This window comes from Peromyscus leucopus, chromosome 4, assembly GCF_004664715.2.
Source record: "Peromyscus leucopus breed LL Stock chromosome 4, UCI_PerLeu_2.1, whole genome shotgun sequence".
NCBI lineage: Eukaryota > Metazoa > Chordata > Mammalia > Rodentia > Cricetidae > Peromyscus > Peromyscus leucopus.
The window spans coordinates 63,284,463-63,307,693 of record NC_051066.1 but is presented as its reverse complement, the minus strand read 5'-3'; the positions used below and the strand labels follow the sequence as shown (position 1 = coordinate 63,307,693).

Here is a 23,231-nt window from a genome sequence, read left to right as displayed (position 1 = left end):
AAATGCATGGTAATTGGGAGATTCCACAGCTGTTTTTGCACATGGGAAATTACAGACAGAAGGAACCAGTTTTCAGGGTCTGTGGAAGCCCTGCTTGACAAGGTTCCTTCACGAGAGAATTATTCATCTAGTGGGTTGACATCTGAATTATTAATTGTCATATACTGTAATATGCCATAGACCATGACACCACACCATATTTATTGTGTGTTCAAAGAAGTCAGGGAGTTTAATAACAATAAAAATAAGACACATAAGCAAAAATAGCAATTGCAAATCTAAGACCATTTGTGACAAGTGGTAGGTCTAACTTGTGCATTGCTTGCACTGTATAATTTTTGTTATGTTTGCTTTCATATACAGAATTTGTGAGACTTGAGTAAGCCATATTAAGACTCATGCTGTCAAAATAATGTGTATGATCATTACACATCTTCCTGATCAGCACACATTTTCTTGTCATATCAATCAAGAGAACACATTTGAATGTTATCAGCCTGTAACAAATTTATTTACCATGATTCACTTAGGGAGATTCTATTTCAATGCGATTGACTTGGGAATCTCTTAAATTTAATAAAATTTCAAGTCGCTAAGATTCTCAGCGCTGATTGTTTTCATGTTTTCATTTAAGACAAAAGCTTATGTAATAATGTGTTTGGTAACAAGTCAGGACATATTTGGTGATAAAGGAAATATCTAATTCTATATGATAATAATTAGGTTTAATTAATTTAAAGGTGGCTTTAGCTAAGGCTGAATATACTAGTTTATGTGTGTTATTAGAATTTACTTTGAGAAAACATTTTTATACAATAAGTTTCAAAAAGCCAAACAAACACCACTGAAAGCACAATAAATTACATTAATAAACAGAAAGAAATAACAATTTGCTTGTAATCTATTATTTAATTATATGTAAAGTGTGTATATTGAAACATTGCTTTTTATTTAAAATCTGGTGATTTTATTGGACCCTTGAGTATGTAAATGAGTTGATCTCTTTATTGCTGTGTTTTTGCTTGTACTCTTTTCCTTCTGTTTGTTTTGTTCAACTTGAAGTTTTATTTTTTGTTTTTGCATAGTTTATTTTATTATTATCCCTTAGAAGCCTGTTTGTTTTCTAATAAGATGCAGAAATTGAGTAGATCCAGATCAGAGGGTAGATGAAGAGAGATTGGGAGAAGTAGAGGAAGGGGTAACTGTAAACAGAATAAATTATGTGAGAAAAAAAGTATATTTTCAATAAAAGGAAAAATTATCTATTGATTCAAATAAAAATAATCAGTTATTTCTAGGCAATGAACTAACTGATGGTGTTTGCTGTCTTCACTAACAAAATGTAAATGCATTTCTGGAAGGGTGTTATTTATTAAATTTGCTGCGTGAATGTATATCTGTACAGGTGTACGAATTTTATACCTTACAAAAATATATACAGAATAATGAACAGAAAGTAATGAATGCAAAATTAATTGGAGTCATTTTCTGATGCTAACTTTGGTAATTAACTACACAGGAATATTTTCAAATTAATAATAGGAATACACTTTAATCACCTTATTTGTTTCAAATACAGATTGTTAAGCCATGTTATTATAACTTCTTCTTATTCCTGAGAGACTGAGTATTAAGTACTCAGGGCCCATATAGAGAGGCTTATAACTTGGACAATTCCAGAGAGAGTATTGAGTCTGTGTGCAGACAGAACTTCATCCACTAACATCCACTACTCCTGAATCAGGTACAGTCATGTTTTCTGTTTTCCATTTTTCCATTACAAGTTTCCTTAATACTCTATTTTTTGCACTAAATATATATATGAAAGCAGATATGACATAAAGCAAAATCTGGGAGGTGGGTAAATATTTTTTTTTCCCATTGCTTTTTTTTTTTTTTTTTGGTTTTCCGAGACAGGGTTTCTTTCCTGGAACTCACTTGGTAGATCAGGCTGGCCTTGAACTCACAGAGATCCACCTGGCTCTGCCTCCCGAGTGCTGGGATTAAAGGCATGCGCCACCACGGCCCGGCCTATTCATTTTTCTTTATTAAGAAATTTCTACTCACTGCACATACTACACACAGATCTTCCTTTCTCCCTCCACCAACCCCCCAGTCCTCTCTCCCAATATTTTAGTAATAGACATGTAATTTTAATATCTTAAATGTTCTAATAATTTAATATGAAATCATTATTTTTAAAGATCTATATACTGGGAAAGATACTTAAAACAATACACCCAAGTTTTAGAAATCTGTTATCACCATGAAACTTTTTAGATCTTGAATAGATTTTTTATTAGTCATCCTGCCTCAGACAGACAGACAGACAGACACACACACACACACACACACACACACACACACACCTAATATACTTTAATTTTGTATGTTCATATAACTATATGTAACTCTAAGTATATGAACTGTGTGTTCCTATAACTGTCAACTTTCATTTATATAAATAGTTTGTTGGTTTGTTAAGAGTAAAACAGTGAAACATTGGGACATAGACTTTAATGTGACTTCTCGAGAATTATTAACACAGGTCAGTTGATTAAAATGATGCATAAAAATTAAAAGGAAATAAACGTATTGTGACAAGTTCTGGAGACATAGGATAGCATACTGCTCAGAAAAATCTGAAATTTTGAGACAATGAGCAAGCGATAACTTTCTCATCTGCTGTTTATGTATATATACATGATTTGTATGTATGATATAGGTGTACAGGATACAAAGATTCTGATTGATTAGGACTAAACTAGTTGATCATCCATTTTACTAGACTTCCTTAGACCTGTGCCACTCCAGCTTCTCTGTGATTAGCTTAGAGATGTGCTTCTGACATAGTCCTGTCTTGGTCCTCAGGCTTTCTGCTCATGCAGATATTTCTGTCTACTTTCCAAAAGTTTCTGTTTTTATTCCGGTGGATCTCCATTACTAGATCTGAGTCATAGCAAATGAAGCCATATTATCGAAACTAAAGATGAATTTGTTGTGCATTCAGTAAAGCATATGTATGTCATACCTACAAGTACCTGTGTCATACCGATGTGTGCTTCATAATTTTAGAGGATAAAGGGATGAAAATGGGTTAATTTTAATACCCACAATTAATTATGCTTTGATAGAGGAGATAGTAATGTTTTTATAAATAAAAATAGTAATTCTTATCTGAAGATGCCAGTTTTCTTCACAATCTAACAGAAGAAACATTGCCAGTGTTTCTGAGAACATCCATGCCATAGCCTATAAAAAAGAAGGGGCCAAGTTTCTCAGAGCGTCATGTTGTTTGCTTAGAAATTATGTATGTAAGTTTGGATGAATATGTGCCCCACATTCTAAAGAGAGCTATGTAGATACAAGAAATTCCTTCATTATCTCAACGATTGACATTGAATTAGATACATTTCCAATAGTTAGCTTACTCAGGGAAATTGTGGTTATATCTGTTTTTAATTCTGTTAAAAAAAAGAAAGGACCAAGGGTTTAACTATGAGCAACAGGAAAACCATAACTGTCGATTTCCATTTTTTATTGAAATCCCAGGGTTTCCGGATTAAAACAATGACACTTGAAAACTTCACTGTGTTTACTGAATTCATCTTCTTAGGACTTTCTAGCAGACAGGATGTGCAGCAGGCCCTCTTTGTCTTCTTCTTCCTCATTTATGGCCTAACTGTAATTGCTAATCTAGGGATGGTCCTGCTGATCAAGCTGGACCCCAGGCTGCACACACCTATGTACTATTTCCTGAGCAATCTGTCCTTCTGTGATGTCTGCTACTCCTCCACAGTCTCTCCCAAGATGCTGGCTGATTTCTTGTCTGGACAGAAGAGGATTACTTATAATTTATGTGCTGTTCAAATGTATTTTTTTGGAGCTTTTGCAGATGTAGAATGTCTCATGCTGGCTGTCATGGCCTATGATCGTTATGTTGCCATCTGCAATCCACTGCTCTATACGATTGCAATGTCCAAGAAGATCTGTATCCAGCTCGTGGCTGTTGCCTATGTGGTAGGCTTGGTGGATTCAGCAATCCACACTTGCTGCACATTCCGACTATCCTTCTGCAATTCAAATGTCATCAACCACTTTTTCTGTGACATCCCACCTTTGCTGGCCCTCTCCTGCACAGATACATCCATCAACGAGATAGTGATGTTCACATTCATTGGCTGTGTGGTGGGGTGCAGCATTGTCACAGTTCTTCTCTCCTACTGCTACATCATAGCTACCATCTGCAGGATGAACTCTGCTGAGGGCAGACACAAAGCGTTTTCCACGTGTGCCTCCCACCTCACGGCTGTGGCCATTTTTCATGGAACTCTCCTTTTCATGTACTTCCGACCCAGCTCAAGTTACTCAATGGACACAGACAAAATGGCCTCTGTTTTCTACACAGTTGTTATTCCTATGTTAAACCCACTAATCTACACTTTAAGAAACAAGGATGTGAAGGGGGCTCTGAAGAAGGCAATTAGTATTAACTTGGGGCCAGGATGAAATTCTGTTTTGTACTTCAAAATGAACAGAATATTCTGAGGTTGAGTATAAGTGTATCAACATAGATTCTCTTGGATAAAACTTTCAAAATATTTTCTAATGAGAATTGGTTGTAATGCAAGCAATCACTGGTCTTAGTCTTTAAGTCAATAAACAATAGATAAGTCAATGTTTTAAATTTTGCAAATAGTATCATTTCACACCTTTCTTCATTGATAAATGAAATACAATAGAGCCCAGCAAGCTCTTCACAATTAACACTTCTCAATTTGTATTCTAGTTTTCATTAAATGGGTCCAATAAATATAGCTGATGCATTCAAAGTGAATGTGTGAGAGAGAGTGAAGTTAAGATGTTTATTTGTTTTTGCAATCTTCCTGTGTACTAGTGTCTCCTTATCTATGTCCATAACACTCCAGTTAATAATCAGTAACTAAATGGATAAACACAAGCAAATAAAAGATACCTGCTTTATATTCTCAGCCTGTTAATTTATTTTTGTTATCTTGTTTAGTTTATATTATGTTTTCTTGTTTTACTTTTCATGTTTGAGTAAAGTGTTCTCATTAAATTGAATGAATAGGGAAAGACACTTTGCAAAAGTAATATATCTAGGTGAATGACAAACTTAACAAAACTTCTTTTTCATTTCATTATACTATATTTTACCTTGTATTAAATATGCCTCTTGTCTTTGGCCTGGAAATGGTATACTAGCCAAAGGGAGATGTGTTGTGAGTTCTTCCTCAGATATCTTACTTGCATGAGCACAGTCTCCATAATCAACAGCTCCATGCTTTTTTTATTGTATCTAAAGTTCTAACTTGCATCTTTGAACTTTCCTTCTTTTTCTCACACTGAAGAAATGATACTTATTATATTGTTAGCAGCTCTGTGGCAATTGTAACCAGGGAAGCTGGTGGTTAAAATCAACAAACTTGTTCAATAACGTCATGAATGGGGCTTTCATCTCTCTAGAGAGGCTGATATCTTGTGCTATTATTTAAAGCCTGAAAATGTCCAATCAACATAGTTTAAAATGTAAAACAAAGATTTTATAACATATATTTTATAAGAAAGAGAAAAGCAATTTATTAATCTTTCATTTATAATGATTATACTGGTTTTGAGTATGCAGAATATAATTCTAGCAAATGTGCCTCTAAACAAAATATAGTGATCCATGACCCATACCTAAGTGGTTGGATAACAATTAATGATACAGAATACTCTAATATTCAATGTAGTTAACTGTATGTAATTCTCAATATGTATTTTGATTAATCAGGTCATAGTGTTTTTAGCACAGTTGTACTAGTGTAGTAGAATTAGTTTGTGGCAGGACTCAACTGATATTCAAAGGTGACATGAAACATGTAGGGTTAATTAAAGTAACAGGGATGCCAACTACAAAGACAAACTTAATCATACAGAGGATCCTCTTGGAGCATGCAAAGAGACAGTGGTTCTGTTAAGAAGGTGGAAGGTGAAAATAGTTCCCAGAGAGGAGCCATGTGGAACACTTTGGTATTGATAGCTCTGCATAAATGGTAAAAGGTAGTGGTAGGTGGATGGGCTCTTGGTGTGTATAGTTCCCCCAGTGATTTTTGGTCAATGATAAGTTTGCATCTTTCACAGTGCTTGCAGGTAGAAAAGCATTTACTTGATATATTTATTACTTATTTAGCATAATAGTTGGGCCCATTCCCACTGAACATGTGTAGAGTTAGAAGAACTGTTCTTGGTCTATCGCAGTGACGCTTCTTGCTTTGAGAATAGAAAGGTACATTTCAAGAACATGATATTTGAGGCCCTCTTAAAATTCACAGTTGTGAAGAATATGGCAGACAAAAGAGAATTAATCTCATTTTAGGTTTCTGTAATGGAAGAAAAATGCTTTTATAGGGTTTTCCATGATAATTTTATTATACATCTCATTAAAAATATGCTCAATATTATATGCTACATAACATTATAGTCATGAACCAATTAATAAAAGTGTATTATCTGCCATGTACCTTAGATTATTTAGACTACTGATTGAACAGGGTTCAAGATAAATAAATACCGGTTTGTCTCTTAAATCTCCATAATCTATAAAAAATATTTATGGTAATAAAATATGTCATTAACAGGGACCTTTACATCATTGATGTTGCCTTTTCAGTTCAATTTACTAAGGTAAAATGATTTTCTGGGGCTAGAGAGATGGCTCCACTATTAAGTAGGTATATACAGTTAAAGTGAGAGACAAGTCACTTTATAAATGACCAACATAACTTATTCTGTGCAATCATAGTGAACTCAATGTCAAGGAAGAATCTACTAGTGCTAAGAGAGAGGACAGTTTTGACTACAGCATGTTAAGGTAGCTGAATGTGCTGGCTGGCAGTGCCTTCTATCCTCCACGGAGCCTATGTACTTGCCTAGTCGATATCTACCTGCAGATTCTAGCTCCAAACAAGCTTGTGGATGTAGACAGAATTTTCTTGGGGCTGCCTCCTCACAAATAATGACATGGAGACTGACTATTAATTATAATACTTAGCCTTAGCTTAGGCTTGTCCCACTGGCTCTTATAACTTAAAATAACCCATTCAATTAAAAAAACCACATGGCTTTTTACTTCATCTCTCTCTACTACTCATGCTGTTTCTTCAGTGTCTGGCTGGCAACTATGCCTTCTTCTTCTTCCCAGAGTTCTCTCTCTGAGTTGAAGTCCTGCCTATACTTCCTGCCTAGCTATTGGCTGTCCAGCTTTTTATTACACCAATTAGAGCAATACTTTCTCACACAATGTACAAATATCCCACAACATTTCTTCCTTTTTGTCTAAATAAAAAGGAAATGTTTTAACTGTAATACAGTAAAATTTTATATAATGAGGATAATTATCAAGTAAGAAATATCTTTACACTGTCAAGTCTCTTTATATTTGGCAAATTTAGAGGAACTATTTTATTATCTATCCTATCGTGGTGAGTCCAAAGTTTTGTACTTGATTTACTTTTTATCTTAACTTGTATTATGAACCCAAAACTATCTTTTTAGACTTAAAAATAAAAGCTTTTATGTCTCTCAACCCTACCATATTACATCTCTTACATAAGTTTCTCTTTTGAATTTGGTAACAAGGAAAACTATCTCATCTTCAACTCAATCAAAAATCTGACAAAGATATAATATTATCTGAGTAAACAAGAAGAGTAGAGCAAGCAAATTCCAAAAATATAGAAATCACAAAGACATCTCACTGCTTGGACAGTCACCCAAATTTCCTTTGTAATATTGGGGCATCCTTCTTCATCCTACAGGCATAGCATATCTGAAAAACTGTTCAGTAAAGCCAGAATTTTGAAGGACTGTCCTATTTTGTCTTGGCAAAGTTTGGCAATTGCCTTTTTTGTGTTCTCTTTGTCCAGGTTGGAAAGCACATTGTCAGAAGTTGAGGCAAGGGAAGTTTCAAGTTCGGTGGCTAACTGCCACAAAAACCACAACCTCCATGTAAAGGTTCTTCGACGTCCTTCATCTTTTTTGAAATAAGATGGTGCTGCCAGAAGCAGACATGTCTTATTGTCATGAAAACTCTTAGGTTATTAAAACATCTTAAATGCCCTGTTCTATAGCTCTATGAAGTGTTTGAATACCATTTATCTACCTAAAATATACCTCTGTTTTTACCTTGGAAACATATCTAACATGACTACAAGTTTGATTATTATAGATGACTAACTACAAACCTGTATATTTTAATTATCTTAAATAGCTTTCAAGGACTAGAATTTTTCATTACATTTTTAAAAGAGCTGCATACGTACAATTTCTTAAACAAGAATAGATACGTAAAGTATAACAGAACTAACCATAAATTTATATCAATGTACAAAAATACTTTAACTGTATTTGAAAATCACTGTGGCCCAAATTTCTAAATCACCAAATATATTCAAGGAATTATTTTACTTTAAAAATGTTTATTGAATATAGAGTATTCTCTCATATACTATGTTCCAGCCACAGATCCTCTCATTTTGCTCCTCCTAGCTGCCCTCACCTCTCTTCTCCTCCAGATCCACTCACTCTTCATTTCCTTTTCAGAAAAAAGGCAGGCTTCCAAAAGACAACAGCCAAACAGGACAAAATAATATACAATAAGACAAAGAAAAATCCTCATATTAAGGCTGGAAAAGATAACTCAATATGAGAAAAAAGAGTCTCAAGAGCAAGTGAAAGAGTCTGAGATATACTATGCTGTACAGAGACAGAAATAGTGCCTACAGACTCTGAAAAAAGAGTGTTTGGTTCCCTATTTTTACAGTAATATTAGGTACTGAGGCACCTGATTTGTGTGCTAGAAATGAACTTGCAAGGGCACCATATACTCTTAAATGCTGAGCCATCTCTTCAGCTAAGTAGAACGTATTTTATGGTGTTGTGATGTTCTCCTTTTTTAATTTTAGCTGAGGTTTCATTATTTAACTTCATCTATAACACATTTTTATAACACATCCATTACAGTTTTTCATTGTGTCATATTGTAGAATTAATATTGTGAAACTGACAAGTCTACCAAAAGCAGTTTACAGATCCAACACATTCTCAATCAAAAATCTCTATTTCAATCTTCACAGAAAAGAAAACTAGGCTAAAATTGAAACAGAATTACAGACAACTCCAGATAGCTCAGAAGTAATGCTGAGATATTACCAGTCCATCTTTCAGTGTATTTTACAGAGTTATAACAATAAAAAATAGTACAGTCCTGGCACAAAATTCACATGCAGATGAAAGCAATCACATAGAATATCTAAACATGAGTACTCCTAAACTATATCATCTGATAGTTAACAAAGAAGCCAGAAACATAAACCAGAGAAATGACATTGTCTTCAACAAATGATTCTGTAAAGCTGTGTCCACATGCAGAAAAATGAAATCAGACCTGTCTTTATTAATTCCAGATGAATCAAAGATCTAAGTTTTAAACCTGAAATTCTGAAATTGCTACAAGAAAAAAAGGCAGTGCCTCCCAAGATACAGGTAAAGGACGGATAGGAAGAATTGCTTGAAGAAGACTCTGCTTGTCCAGAAATAGAAGCTAAATTGACAAAATTTGAATAAAAAATTATAATAATAAAATCCAAAAGCTTCTAAGAAAACAATCATCCAAGTGAAGATAAAGCTCACAAAATGGTAGAAAGCATGGCCCAACCATATACATGACAGAGGATTATTATCTGGAATATATAAGGGAACTGCCTCCCAAAAAATAACAACTAAAACCAAAACAATAACAACAAAATGTTAAAGTCAAGAAGAGAAAAAAACTAATTACATATGGGGTGAGTCTAGTCAGAATTATCTCAAAGATAGGAATGTGACTAACAACTCAAAAAAGCTTCATCAGCTTTAGCAATTAGGGTAATACATATTAAAACATATGCCCATTGCTTAACTACAGACAGAGATATAATAGGAATAGGGATTTTCATATTTCTTACTGAAATAACAAAAGAACACAATACATTTGCTTTAAGGAAAATATCATTTCTGGCTGGAATGTCGCAATGAATCATTGTTTTTAAATTTCTAGATATCCGCTAGAGTAGATAATTTGTTGAAATTGAATAAATCATATAAAATATTATTTGAGTCATAATGATAAAACTATTTAAAAGCATTTCATTACTAGAATATTAACATGTGTGTATGTGTGTGTATGTGTGTATACGTAGCAAGAGAAATTGTGATCTCAATTTTAATTCACTTCTCTCTAAATTCACTATAATAATAAATCTAACTAAATACAGTTTCTCCTAAGATAATCCATTCAGGTTTATACTACTGTTTATGGAATTAGTTTTCAGGCTTTTTTAAAATTAAATGTGCACAAGTATTTTGTTTGTCTTTGTACAGATATACCACATGTATGCCAGGTGCACATGCAGAAAAGAAGCTTTCTGATTCTCAGAATTAAAGTTACAGATGGTTGTAAAATGCCATATTTGTGTTAAATTCCTAACCGAGTCTTTGCAAGAGTTACATGTGCTCTTAATCACCAAGCTGATATCATATCTCCAGCCCCCAACTTTACATTACTTTAAACATACTGTATATTTGAATTGCTACATGAAACTTTCTGTTTCTGTTAGACTTCTTAGTAACATAGATGTTTCACCATTTATAGTGGTGAAAAGATCATTTATGAAGTTTCCCAGGAACTAGAAGAGTAGAATATAGTGCAGCAATCAAAATAGAGCATGTGCTAGAAATTATTCTAGAAGCAGGTACTGTAAATAACATACAATGTGTGAATATACTAAGAATCAAGCAATTGGTTCTCCATGAAGTGTCCATTGAATAATATATAAATTGTATATCAATAATTTATTCAAAAGTACTTACAGCCACTAAATCACTGAAGTCTTTAAAATTGAGATACGAACTGAACTCTAATGTGTTATAAATGACTTCATAGGGGTAGAGATTTCATTTTCATTAGATTCTGGTTAAGTTAATAAAATATAGATTATATTTTGCTATATAAGATACATATACAAATTCTATATATTTTACAACATAAAATTAAACTGAAATATTCACTCTGACAAATTAAGTTGATGAGAAGAGTAAGAAATTGTAGTTAGATCTTTAATGAGGAACTTCATATACTCACAAGGGAATAAAAGACCATGAGTAGAAATAATCACATGTTTTCATAGCATAAAACTCTAAAGGGAAGAGGCTGCAGGGACATAGATCCCAAGTGATACATAATATAACAAAATGCTATCTTCTCATATTTTGCTACCAAAGACAAACTCACCTCAGGTAAGCTCCTGAGGTCCCCAATCCAATAATATGTGGTTAATATATGGTTACAAATTATCTTTTCAGGAAATATAAATATAATTTTTTATTCAGTCAACTAGACAGTCTACTTGGGTGAGTACATTTAAAATCTAAAGAAAACACCATTTTATAATCAGAACAAGAAGAATCTGACTGCACTTATTTAGTATTTATAAAGCCATATTTTAATTATTTTTCTTTAATAGATTATCAGAAAGTATTCTTTGTTCATTTTAACCCATGTGTAGATACGTACATCACTTCAAAGCCTGTATTTCATTTATCTGTAGCTTTGACTACCACTTTATAAACCTTTATTAAGACAAATGTTTTTTAAATATTTTATTTGAATAATAACTTATAAATTTCAAATCTCAGTGAGCTACATATCATCGTTAGCTACTCATATATTAACTAATTCACTCACACTTGGCAAATCATAAAATTTCACATAATTGCACAAATACATGAGCCCACATGTCTTGGTAGTCTTTACTTTTCCTAATGTTGTTTTCATTAATAAACACTAAATATACAATATCTGCAGCTGTGCATGTACACGGGTGACTTCATGCTGCTTAGACTATCTTTTAGCCTTTTCCATTGAATGATAAGACTTATCCTTTGGTTTCAAAAGCTATTGACAAATAGTGTGTGGTGGCCTAACAATCACATATATTTGAAAGAAAAATTAATCAGGAATTATTTGTTACCTACTGTACAGTAACAGACACTTTGCTCATAAATACTAGAAGGTTTTAGTAGTTATTTTGACTAGGAATATGGTTATCATTTTAAAATTCACATTTTTCATAAAATTTTGATGTTTAGGCATAATTTCAAATATATTTAAATGTGAAGTATACTGAGAACTTCAATATCTTGTTATTTAGTTTCACTAACTTAAAAATTTGTATTACTTTAAAGGTATTTCTGTCAAGGTAGTCTATTTCAGGGAAACTGACATGTACAACTTGATATTTGTCAAAAATGCCTTCTTGATTCCAGAGTTTATTAATTGCTATGTCAGATAGATTATTAAAATTAAATAATATAATCTTAATTGAAGATTAAAGTATAATTATATGTATTTGGGGGGACAATAATAAATTAGAGATAAAATAATATTCTGCACAATAAATGTACCATGAACATACATATATGGAAATATATTTATTTAATTTTTAAGGTTTTTATAAGAAAATGGACAAGAAAAACTGCTCCTCTATGGATGAATTTATTTTCTTGGGAATTACCAATAGCTCTGACATGAAAATAGCCCTTTTCATCACATTCCTACTTGTTTATCTCATTAATCTTCTGGCCAATCTTGGGATGATCATTTTAATTAGAGTGGACTCTCAGCTCCACACACCCATGTACTTTTTCCTCAGCCACCTCTCTTTCTGTGACCTCAGCTATTCCACAGCAATTGGACCCAAGATGCTGGTGGATCTTTTAGCTGAGGAGAAATCAATTCCCATTGTCGGTTGTGCTCTGCAGTTCTTGACATTCTGTATCTTCGCAGATTCCGAGTGTCTACTGCTGGCAGTGATGGCCTATGATAGGTACCAGGCTATCAGCAACCCCCTGCTCTACACAGCAAACATGTCAAACAGGCTGTGCTCCTGTTTGTGGCTGGGGTTTACCTGGTGGGAACAGCAGATGCTTTGATACATACAACCCTGACCTTCCGCTTATGTTTCTGTGGATCCAATGAGATCAACCATTTCTTCTGTGATGTTCCTCCTCTTCTATTAATATCTTGCTCAAATACAGAGGCCAACGAGTTAGCAATATTTACAATTTTTGGGTTCATTGAGTTGAGCACCATTTCAGGAGTTCTTGTCTCTTATTGCTACATAATTTCATCAGTTTTTAAGATCAGCTCTGCTGAGGGGAGGTTCAAAGCTTTCTCCACCTGTGCCTCCCACTTGACTGCAGTCGCAATTTTCCAGGGAACTATGCTTTTCATGTATTTTCGGCCAAGTTCTTCCTACTCTTTAGATCAAGACAAAATGACATCACTATTTTACACTCTGGTGATTCCCATGCTGAACCCTCTGATTTACAGCCTGAGGAACAAGGATGTGAAAAAGGCTCTGGAGAAACTGAAGAATAAAAGGTGATGGACAATTTCTAATATAATCTGTATATTATTACTTTTAATTCAATCTGCATTGCACATATAAAAGACATTCTATCACTACAAATTTAATAAAATATATTGCTAGTTTCATATCTAATTTTAAGAAATCACTGTTCATATCTATGTTTAACTTTCCCAAACACTATATTATATTCTCTATCTGTGGAAATTTTCCTAACAATTTCAATTATAATCAAGTTGTATGTGTCCATCCTTTCATTCAATGTCAATTTAAATTTGTTATGGTGAGTATTTACTCATTGCTTTTTACACATTTGAATGCTTTTTAAGGAAAATTTAAAAATTTAACCAGAAATGAGTATTATATATAGATGAAATATGGATAATTACTGTATACTCATAAATTACGTAGACTTTGTTACCATTCTAGAGTCAGTGGGACCTGGGAGAATAGAGCCAATAGATGAGGAGGACTTAAGTATCATGCAATAGCCAACTTTATTCAGAGTATCAAAGAAGGGAGACAGTTTTCCAGCTACCTAAGCAGTCTCAAGTTTCTCCATGGTTGTTATGGGGCACAAGTCCCAGAAACAGTGCTTGCCTTTAGATGCTAACTAAGCCCAGAAGATCTGATAGATTTATTTGGGGAAATTTACTCACTTTTGCTGTGGATATCATTCTATATAAATAAAACACTGATGGCCAGTGACCAGACAGGAAGTATAGGCGGGACAAGGAGAGAGGAGAATTGAGAAAACAGAAAGAAGGGGGAGAGACACTACAGCCACCACCAGGACAAGCAGCATGTAAAGACGCCGGTAAGCCACCAGCCACGTGACAAGGTATAGATTTATAAAAATGGGTTAATTTAAGATATAAAAACAGTTTACAAGAAGCCTGCCACGGCCATACAGTTTATAAGTGATATAAGCGTCTGAGTGATTATTTTATATGTAGATTGTGGGACTGCGGGGCTTGGTGGAATCTGGAGAAAAGCCCTCAGCAACAAATGGCACCCAATGGCTTGAGTTTTGACTTCACAACATGGGGCAATCAATCCTTCAGCATCCTCTTATTCAGTCTGGGAAGGCTCTAGGCAGTAGCTGAGGTGAAAGGCAGTTTTTTTTTCTTTTTTCTTTTTTTCTCAGGGGCTGGTATTGCCAAATCTAAAGCATACCTCTAGGTGGAAGCTCTTCCATGGCCATGCATTTTCTTAGAGAAGATACACGATGCTGCCAAGAGCTGGCATGTCTCTCTATCATAAAAAAGTTTTTTGTATTAAATGTCATATTCTCAGATCTCTAAAGGTACTTGAGGTTTGGGGGAACAAAATCTGTTAGGTATAAACAAATGTTGAAGCTTAACTTTGAGAGCACATATAAGTTAAATCTGGGCATACATTTTTCCCAACTAGTTACAGCTTACCAATATTAGTAAAAGCAAGGTTAGGCATATGTTCTTAAAATGGTCTTTGTTAACCTAACTAGACTTTAGATAAGGAGCAACCCTTTGTCAGACTGCTTTGGTATCATCAAATAGTAATATCTCAGGCTCTGCTGTTTAGCTGTGGTCCTAAGATATATAAGGCATAACCAAGTTTTAACATTGTAAGCAATTTAGTTTCAATATCAGTGGGCTTATTCTTAGGTTACAAAATTTGGCTGGCAGCAAGATTCATCCCTGTACATGAATGCAGAGGTACAGCATTAATATCTAAGTAACCAGAATTGTTTTAAATTTTATCTTTTATAAAACTTGCTTTAGGGCAGGACAGGAATTATCACATAGAAACCTATCCAATCCAAAATAATTTGGAGACCTGATGTCTCCTAGGGGATCCATCACCCTTGCTAAAAATGGCAGTGAGATCATGACTCTCTTTTTAATCTTACTCAAGATGGTGACTGCCCACATGGTTACCCTCATCAAAGATGGCAGTGAAGTTATATAACCTGTCTGTCTTTGACCTTAGCCAAGATGGTGCCTGCCTACATGGTTATTCTCACCATGGCAGACCACATGGTATTTTCCAGAGAAGTTTAAATCTGGAGTTACAATATTTTAGGTCTTGAAATCATAACCAATTTCTTAGCTTTAATTTTTCTTTATTTTATTTTATTTTACAATACCATTCATTTCTACATAACAGCCACAGATTCCCTTGTTCTCCCCCTTCCTGCCCCCCTCCCCTTACCCCAAGCCCACCCTCTATTCCCACCTCCTCCAGGGCAAAGCCTCCCCTAGGACTGAGATCGACCTGGTAGACTCAGTCCAGGCAGGTCTAGTCCCCTCTTCCCAGACTGAGCCAAGCATCCCTGCATAAGTCCCAGGTTTCAAACAGCCAACTCATGCAATGAGCCCAGGACCTGGTACCACTGCCTAGATGCCTCCCAAACAGATCAAGCCAATCAACTGTCTCACCTATTCAGAGGGCTTGATCCAGTTGGGGGCCCCTCAGCCTTTGATTCATAGTTCATGTGTTTCCATTCATTTGGCTATTTGTCACTGTGCTTTATCCAACCTTGGTTTCAACAATTCTCACTCATATAAACCCTCCTTTTTCTCGCTAATAATAAGGTAAATAACTTTCTCACAAAATCTGAGCTTGTGCAGCTAGTGAACATAGCGGAGATGTTAGCAAGACACACACAGATTACACAATTCCAGGCATTCAAAAACAAACCAGGCACACTGTGACCACATTAATACATTACAACAGAAAGACAAACAAAAAAATTTTCCAGGGAACTGTGTCAACTGACCAACTCCTAAATTAAGAGTTTACAGTATAAAGCAGCATGTAAGAGACCATAAGAATGAAAGACGTTTCCTAGCCAAGGTGGTGGAGGTAGTGGGGCCAATTTCCTAGCCAAGGTGGTGGAGGCAGTGGTGCCAGGTGCTGCTTTATTGGGCCAGCCCACTGGGGATGGCTGGGCCTTGTCAGTCTAGGTACAAGTGGCAGCACCTCATGTACCAGACCACTAAGAAGGTGTTGCAAAGGAAAGTGGGAAACAGAGTATCAGGGAAGACAGGTGGGAAAGAGGGGCTCCAGTGGTAGTGGCAGCAGGAGGGAGGAAGAGGGGGAGTGAACAGAGACAGAGCAAATAGAAGAAGGATACATTTTGAGCAAAAGCATGAGATGCCAACAGGTAGAGAATCAGGGAGCAAGAGATAAGGGAGGCATCCAGCAGTCCAGAGCCCAAGCCATAGGTCTCCCAGGCTGCTGAGAGAGGAGAGTAAACAGGACAGACAAGCCAATCAGCAAAGAGGGGGTGATTGGAGCACATAGTCCAAGAATCCCAAGAGAAAGCTTGAAAGTAAGGTACATCTTTCCATCTATTGGATCACTGGTAGAAGTTACAAAGGTCCTGTGAAATATTGGGATATGAGGTGCTGGCAAACATCCATTTGGATTGACATGGATAAGTTTAACCCTTAAGTCAGGTGCTAGATATGGTGGTGGGTGCATTTTCCATGAGTGAGTTAGAGAAATAAAGTTCAATAGGATGGAATCTCCAGCATCCCAGAAATTCACAAGGACCAATGAGGAGGCACAGGATACTCGGTGGATCGTCATCCAAAGAACATGTGTCAATGGACACCTGGGTCCAAGGGATAAAAAGGCACCAACTGCCCACTCCATCATCACTTAGAGAGCAGGGGGTAATGGGATAAGAGTCCCAGTAAGAAACAGCTGCCTGGTGTGGCAGGATCGTGTGCTATTGTTCCCTTTGTGGAAATGGGCAAGTAAGGCATAGAGTCAACAACACAGATTCTGGGAGGATGTTGAAACAACAAGCTCAGTTTATTCAGGAATAGGCAAGCTTTATTTACCCTCTACCCCACCCAGAGGGGAGGTCTGATAAACATGCATCTGCTGGTGTGACATGCCTCCCTCTCACTGGTCCAGGTTATCTCTAGATCATGTCTCAGCTGCTGTTGCTAGGGCCCTTAGGCATTCCCAGGTTGACTTTCAGGGAGTATCTTATTACTGGTTTGGGCTGTCTGGACCTCAAGCATAGAGCTGAGTCATCCCATAGCCTGGTGCCAGGACTTCAAGAAAAGCCAGAAGGCAAGAACTGTGCTCAAGAAATGAAGCCTCATATTCAGGGAAATGGCCAGAGGTGTAAAAGGAAGAGCTTACAGATCACGCCAGTGCTGGATGAAGGGGCCCAGCTTTTGGAAAAGTGCTGGTGAAAGTTCCAGTGTCCTGGTCTGCCTCAGATTGCTGCTTGGCAGAAAGGAGCACCAGGAGGGCCTGCTGAGTCATGTGGCACCAAATGTTGTATTTTTAAAATGGCTTGACGTGGTCTTGGCAGGTGAGAGTCATTGGGCCAAGATACTGCCTGCTTACTGGCAAGGTTTCCAAGGGGCTAGCCAGGTAATGATTAAATGCTAACAAGACCCTTGCCTTGTTTTCTTGGAGTATTCTCACAACCACTTATGAGACTTCTCCTCATATGACTTCATTTCTGGACCATATTCCAACAAAACTTCATGGCAATCTTGAGATTAAAGCATTTTGACTCAATTCCATACAGATTGTCTTATCCAGTTTTAGGATAACATCTTACTAGAAGGTAGATAGATATTCTGTTTCTATACATAAATGATGTTCATAGTGGGGAAGAAAATGTCTATGCAATAATTTTTACAATTAAAGAGTTCAAGATGTAGGGAGGCCTATATTTGGAAGATCAACCATGTTAACTAAAACAATTATTGGATTTTGGCAATATATAACTGGGTGGTAGTACTGTCAATCCTTCCATTATTTCCTCCATTGGCTAATTTATAATTATTTCTCTCTCAGCCCTAGTTAAATAATTCTCTTCAGTTGCTTCCTTTACATATTAATTTATTTGTACCTATTTCTTGAATTGTTACATACAATGAGACAATATAAGCATATATTTCCTCAAACAATAAATCATCTCAGTTGTGAAAACCTAAGTGTCATAGGTGGGAAACATCATGATACAGCAAACAAATAACAAAACAAAACCCCATATAATATGAGATTTGGAAATACTCATAAATCAATGCTAAGATGATATTATCTAATAGTGTGGCATGTTCTATTTACCTAATAGAGACTTTAATAGTTTGGGTAATGTACATAAAATGGTGTATACAAACCTAAAATATTTCTAAATAATTAAGTTCCTGAGATATAAACACCTTGCTTATAAGTATGTTTTTAGTGTTAATATATATATATATATATATATATATATATATATATATATATATATATATATAGTGAATCCATATATCTCATAATTGAACACTGAAAAATCATTTTAGAATTAATATGGATATGGATCTAAGTTTGAAAGCCAGTAAGGACTCTTTTGATTGTCAATCACAATTACATATCCTGATTTTCCTGAGCACATTCATTTTACAGTTCCAGTATCAAATAATTCTACCTGAAAATATTTCATAATTGAAGGCCCGGTGTTCCTTTGCTTTATGCTGTCATCTGCCACAGTATAAGTGTCTCAGGAGAAATTCCCGAGGATTCTTTATTTAGAAAAACATCTATTTGTACCCAATTTGTCAAGTAACTTTCTTTTACAAATGTGAATGATGGCCAGAGCTGTGATGTTATTAATCAAATGTATAAATAGTACCAAAACATTGTGTGTGTTTCTTGTTGTTTTCATTAAGTATTTCGTTTGTTTGTTTGGTCTTTTTTGTTTGTTTCTTTTTTTGAAAGAGAGAGAAAAGACAAGGTGTTGGGTGGCTGGGTAGGGAGGATTTGGGAGTATGGGGAAAGGAAAATCATAATTGGAATATATTGTATGGCTTTTTTCATAAAAGGTGATGATAAAAATAATGTTAATATTGGGCAAAGTTTTTGTGAAATGATTAATTCATAAGGACAGAGTCCTTAGAAATTGGATTATGGACCTTACCACTAGGACCCAATAGCTCCCTCTCTCCTGCCTCTAAAGAGAATCGAAGGTCAGACTGTCCATGATTTAAAAAAAAAAAAATGCACACTATCAGCACTCTCCACACCAATCTTGATTTTAGGACTGCTTTTCCTCATAGTTGTGAGATTTATCATATGTGGCATTTTGTTATCACAATTCAAAAAGATAAGAAAAACCACATGGCTGTAAATATTGTTTCAATTATCTTAAAGATTATGTAAAATGTAGAGAAAGTTATTTCTTAAAAATTAAATGGGGAAAATAGGTCAATGGTTACCTTTATCCTCCTCAAAGAACATTTGAAATTTATTACATTTAAACAGTCATTTCAGATACACATCAATCTCATTATGTACAACAATTGAACAAAAGAAAAGAAAAATTAAAGCCATCAATGTCTCAAAATACAATGAGCTGACTCATTATATTATTTTTTTTTTTATTTTTTTATTTTTGGAGGTCAACTTGGGATTTAATTTGCATTAGCACTTACATGCATAGTAGTCCAAGTTGTTGACCTCATGACTTTAAAAAGTAACTCTAAAAAGTAAAATGGCCCTTCTTGGAAAACTAAAGAAAGACATCCAGCCACAGTTGTAAAACGTCTCATCAAAACAATGTACCCTTTTATAAATTACGCCTCAATTTAAAAAAAAAAAAAAAGTAACCCCAAATAAGAAGCAGCTCTGAAAAAGAAAAATATAACTTAAGATATTTGAAAAAAACAAGGTGAATACAGGTTCAAAAATAATTAACATACATTTTCCTAAGGCTACCTAGAATTAGGCTTTAAAGAATTGTACCATTTCAAGTTTACCACTAGTTACTAGTTACCAATTTACAAACAAGATGTTCACTTTTTTTGTTCCTTTATCAAGAGAAAAATCTACCTTCAGACTATGAGGGTGGTGATGGGGAGGGACTTGAAAGCAAGATTCAAACAATCCCATGCAAATATCACATTTTTCAAATGGAAGAACTCCAAACTGCACTAGAAGTTCCAATCACTAAGACACTTTCCATTGAAATGATTTAAGTACAAATACATGGCACCAAGGTTTAGGCCTAATATAGACCTGACAACCAAGTCCTTGTTTTCTGAAAGAAAGGCCTCAAAAGTCCCACTCAATTCCACATAACAATGCTTCAAAGATCAATTAGATTTTCATTTCCTTAATATTTTTGTTTTTGACTTCTAATCTTAAAGACTAGATTAAAACTTAGCTCAATTCCCAGAAGGCATTGCTTCCCTTTGCTCTATGAAAGAGTCCACCAAGACCTCTTCCTCAAAACCATCTGGCCCCCAGCCTCTAGCCTGTGCTTGTGATGAATCTTTCTCAACATCCTGAAAAGGTAATGTAGGTAAAATATGCTCATAAACATTAAAACTAGTTGTTAGAAAGACGTAACTAGCTTTATAATTTAAGTTTTAAAACATAAATACTTGCAGCTTGATCTGCACTGACAATGATTGTCGGAGCCTAGAATTCAACATTTACAAATTCTCATTCACACACACAAAACACACTATTATCACACAACTTGTGTCTTGAGAGAATCTTCTGCTTTTTAAATCTTTGGCCTCCCAGTCAATCCCAAGTTCAACCAACTTTAACTAAAACTTCACTCAGAATTTCGCCTTTCACCAAGTTTTTCATCCACACATTAATGCTTGTCATATCTTTCATCAACTGTCAAAATCTGAAGCCTGCTCAGAGATCACCAGGTAAAAGAAAATAAATGAAATACACAGAGGTTATTTCAAAAAAAAACATGACCATCAAAAAAAAAAAAAATGTCACGATTCCCGATTGGGATCATCCTTTGTTTACTACCAGTAAGAAAAATCCCACGTTGGACTATTTCACACTCCGGCATTGGCCAAAGAACACGAGAGCTGGTTCTGGAGCATGCAGTTTCTCACACAGGTGTCCCCAGAGGAACACCAGGGACAAAGTCACGTGAGGCCTCTCCCGTACAGAGGCTGTCTCACAGGGGCAGTGAGGACACCCACTAGTTTGTAGAGATCCCTGAGAAAGTATGATTCTTTTATTTATTTATTTATTTATTTATTTATTTATTTATTTATTTATTTATTTATTTATTTATTTTAGTAAATTTATTTTACAACATCATTTAGTTCAACATAATAGCCACAGATTCCCTGTTCTCCCACTCTCGCCCCTCCCCTCCCCCCACCCTACCCCTCATTCCCACCTCCTCCAGATCAAGGTCTCCCCCGAGTACCGGGATCGACCTGGTAGACTCAGTCCAGCCAGGTCCAGTCCCCCCCTCCCAGACCGAGCCAAGCGTCCCTACATAAGTCCAGGATTCAAACAGCCAACTCATGCAGCGAGCCCAGGACCCGGCACCAACACACAGCTGCCTCCCCAACAGATCAAGCCAAATGACTGTCTCACCCGTTCAGGGGGCCTGATCCAGTTGGGGGCCCCTCAGCCTTTGGTTCATAGATCCTGTGCTTCCATTCATTTGGTTATTTGTCCCTGTGCTTTATCCAACCTTGGCTTCAACAATTCTCGCTCATATAAACCCTCTTCTTTCTCACTAATTAGATTCCCAGTGCTCCACCAGGGGCCCAGCCGTGGATCTTTGCATCCAGATTCCTCAGACCTTCCTTGGATGGGGTTTATGGCACAACTAACAGGGTGTCTGGCCATCCCATCACCAGAGTAGGTCAGTTCCTGCTGTCTCTTGACCATTGCCAGCAGTCTTTTGTGGGGGTATCTTTGTGGATCTCCGTGGGCCTCCCTACTCTCTGCTTCCTCCCCTTCTCATGTGGTCTTCATTTACCATGGTCTCCTATTCCTTGTTCTCCCTCTCTTTTCTTGATCCAGCTAGGATCTCCCACTCTCTTTCCCTCGACCGTCGCCCTTCATTGTTCCCACTCATGACCAGGTTGTTCATGTAGATCTCATCCATTTCTCCGTGTCTTTTTTGGGGTCCCATTTTCCAGGTAGCCTCACTGGTGATGTGAGTAGCAGTCCAGTCATCCTTGTTCCACATCTAGCATCTTCCTATGAGTGAGTACATACCATATTTGTCTTTCTGAGTCTGGGTCACCTCACTCAGGATGATTTTTTCTAGCTCGATCCATTTGTCTGCAAACCATATTATGTCATTGTTTTTCTCTGCTGAGTAGTATTCCATTGTGTATATGTGCCACAATTTATTTATCCGTTCTTCAGTTGAAGGGCATCTAGGTTGTTTCCAGGTTTTGGCTATTACAAACAATGTTGATATGAACATAGTTGAGCAAGTGCTCTTGTGGTATGATTGAGCATTTCTTGGGTATATGCCCAAAAGTGGTATAGCTGGATCTTGGGGGAGATTGATTCCCAATTTTCTAAGAAAGCGCCATATTGATTTCCAAAGTGGTAGTACAAGCTTGCATTCCCACCAGCAGTGGAGGAGAGTTCCCCTAGTTCCACAACCTCTCCAGCATAAAGTGTCTTCAGTGTTTTTGATCTTAGCCACTCTGACAGGCATAAGATGGTATCTCAGAGTTGTTTTGATTTGCATTTCCCTGATGATTAGGGATGTTGAGCAATTCCTTAAATGTCTCTCAGCCATTTGGGTTTCCTCTGTTGAGAATTCTCTGTTTAATTCTAAAGCACATTTCTCAATTGGACTGTTGGTCATTTTGATGTCTAATTTCTTGAGTTCCTTATATATTCTGGATACAAACCAACAGCCAACATCAAATTAAATGGAGAGAAACTCAAAGCAATTCCACTAAAATCAGGAACGAGGCAAGGCTGTCCACTCTCCCCATACTTATTCAATATAGTACTTGAAGT

At 36.0% G+C, this 23,231-nt stretch overlaps 2 protein-coding genes across 2 annotated transcripts; both read left to right on the top strand.

The window, feature by feature from the left end:
• Nucleotides 1-3,570: 3,570 nt before the first annotated feature.
• Nucleotides 3,571-6,176, top strand: LOC114687347 (olfactory receptor-like protein OLF2). Its single transcript, XM_028862010.1, has 2 exons — nt 3,571-4,486; nt 6,157-6,176. Exons 1-2 carry the CDS (start codon nt 3,571-3,573, stop codon nt 6,174-6,176), a joined length of 936 nt encoding a protein of 311 aa, XP_028717843.1.
• Nucleotides 6,177-12,564: 6,388 nt separating this feature from the next.
• LOC114687343 (olfactory receptor 5W2-like) lies at nt 12,565-13,490 on the top strand. The gene is given in 2 exon segments (XM_028862006.1): nt 12,565-12,985; nt 12,988-13,490. Coding segments are annotated over 2 exon segments (924 nt in total).
• The last annotated feature ends 9,741 nt before the right edge of the window (nt 13,491-23,231 follow it).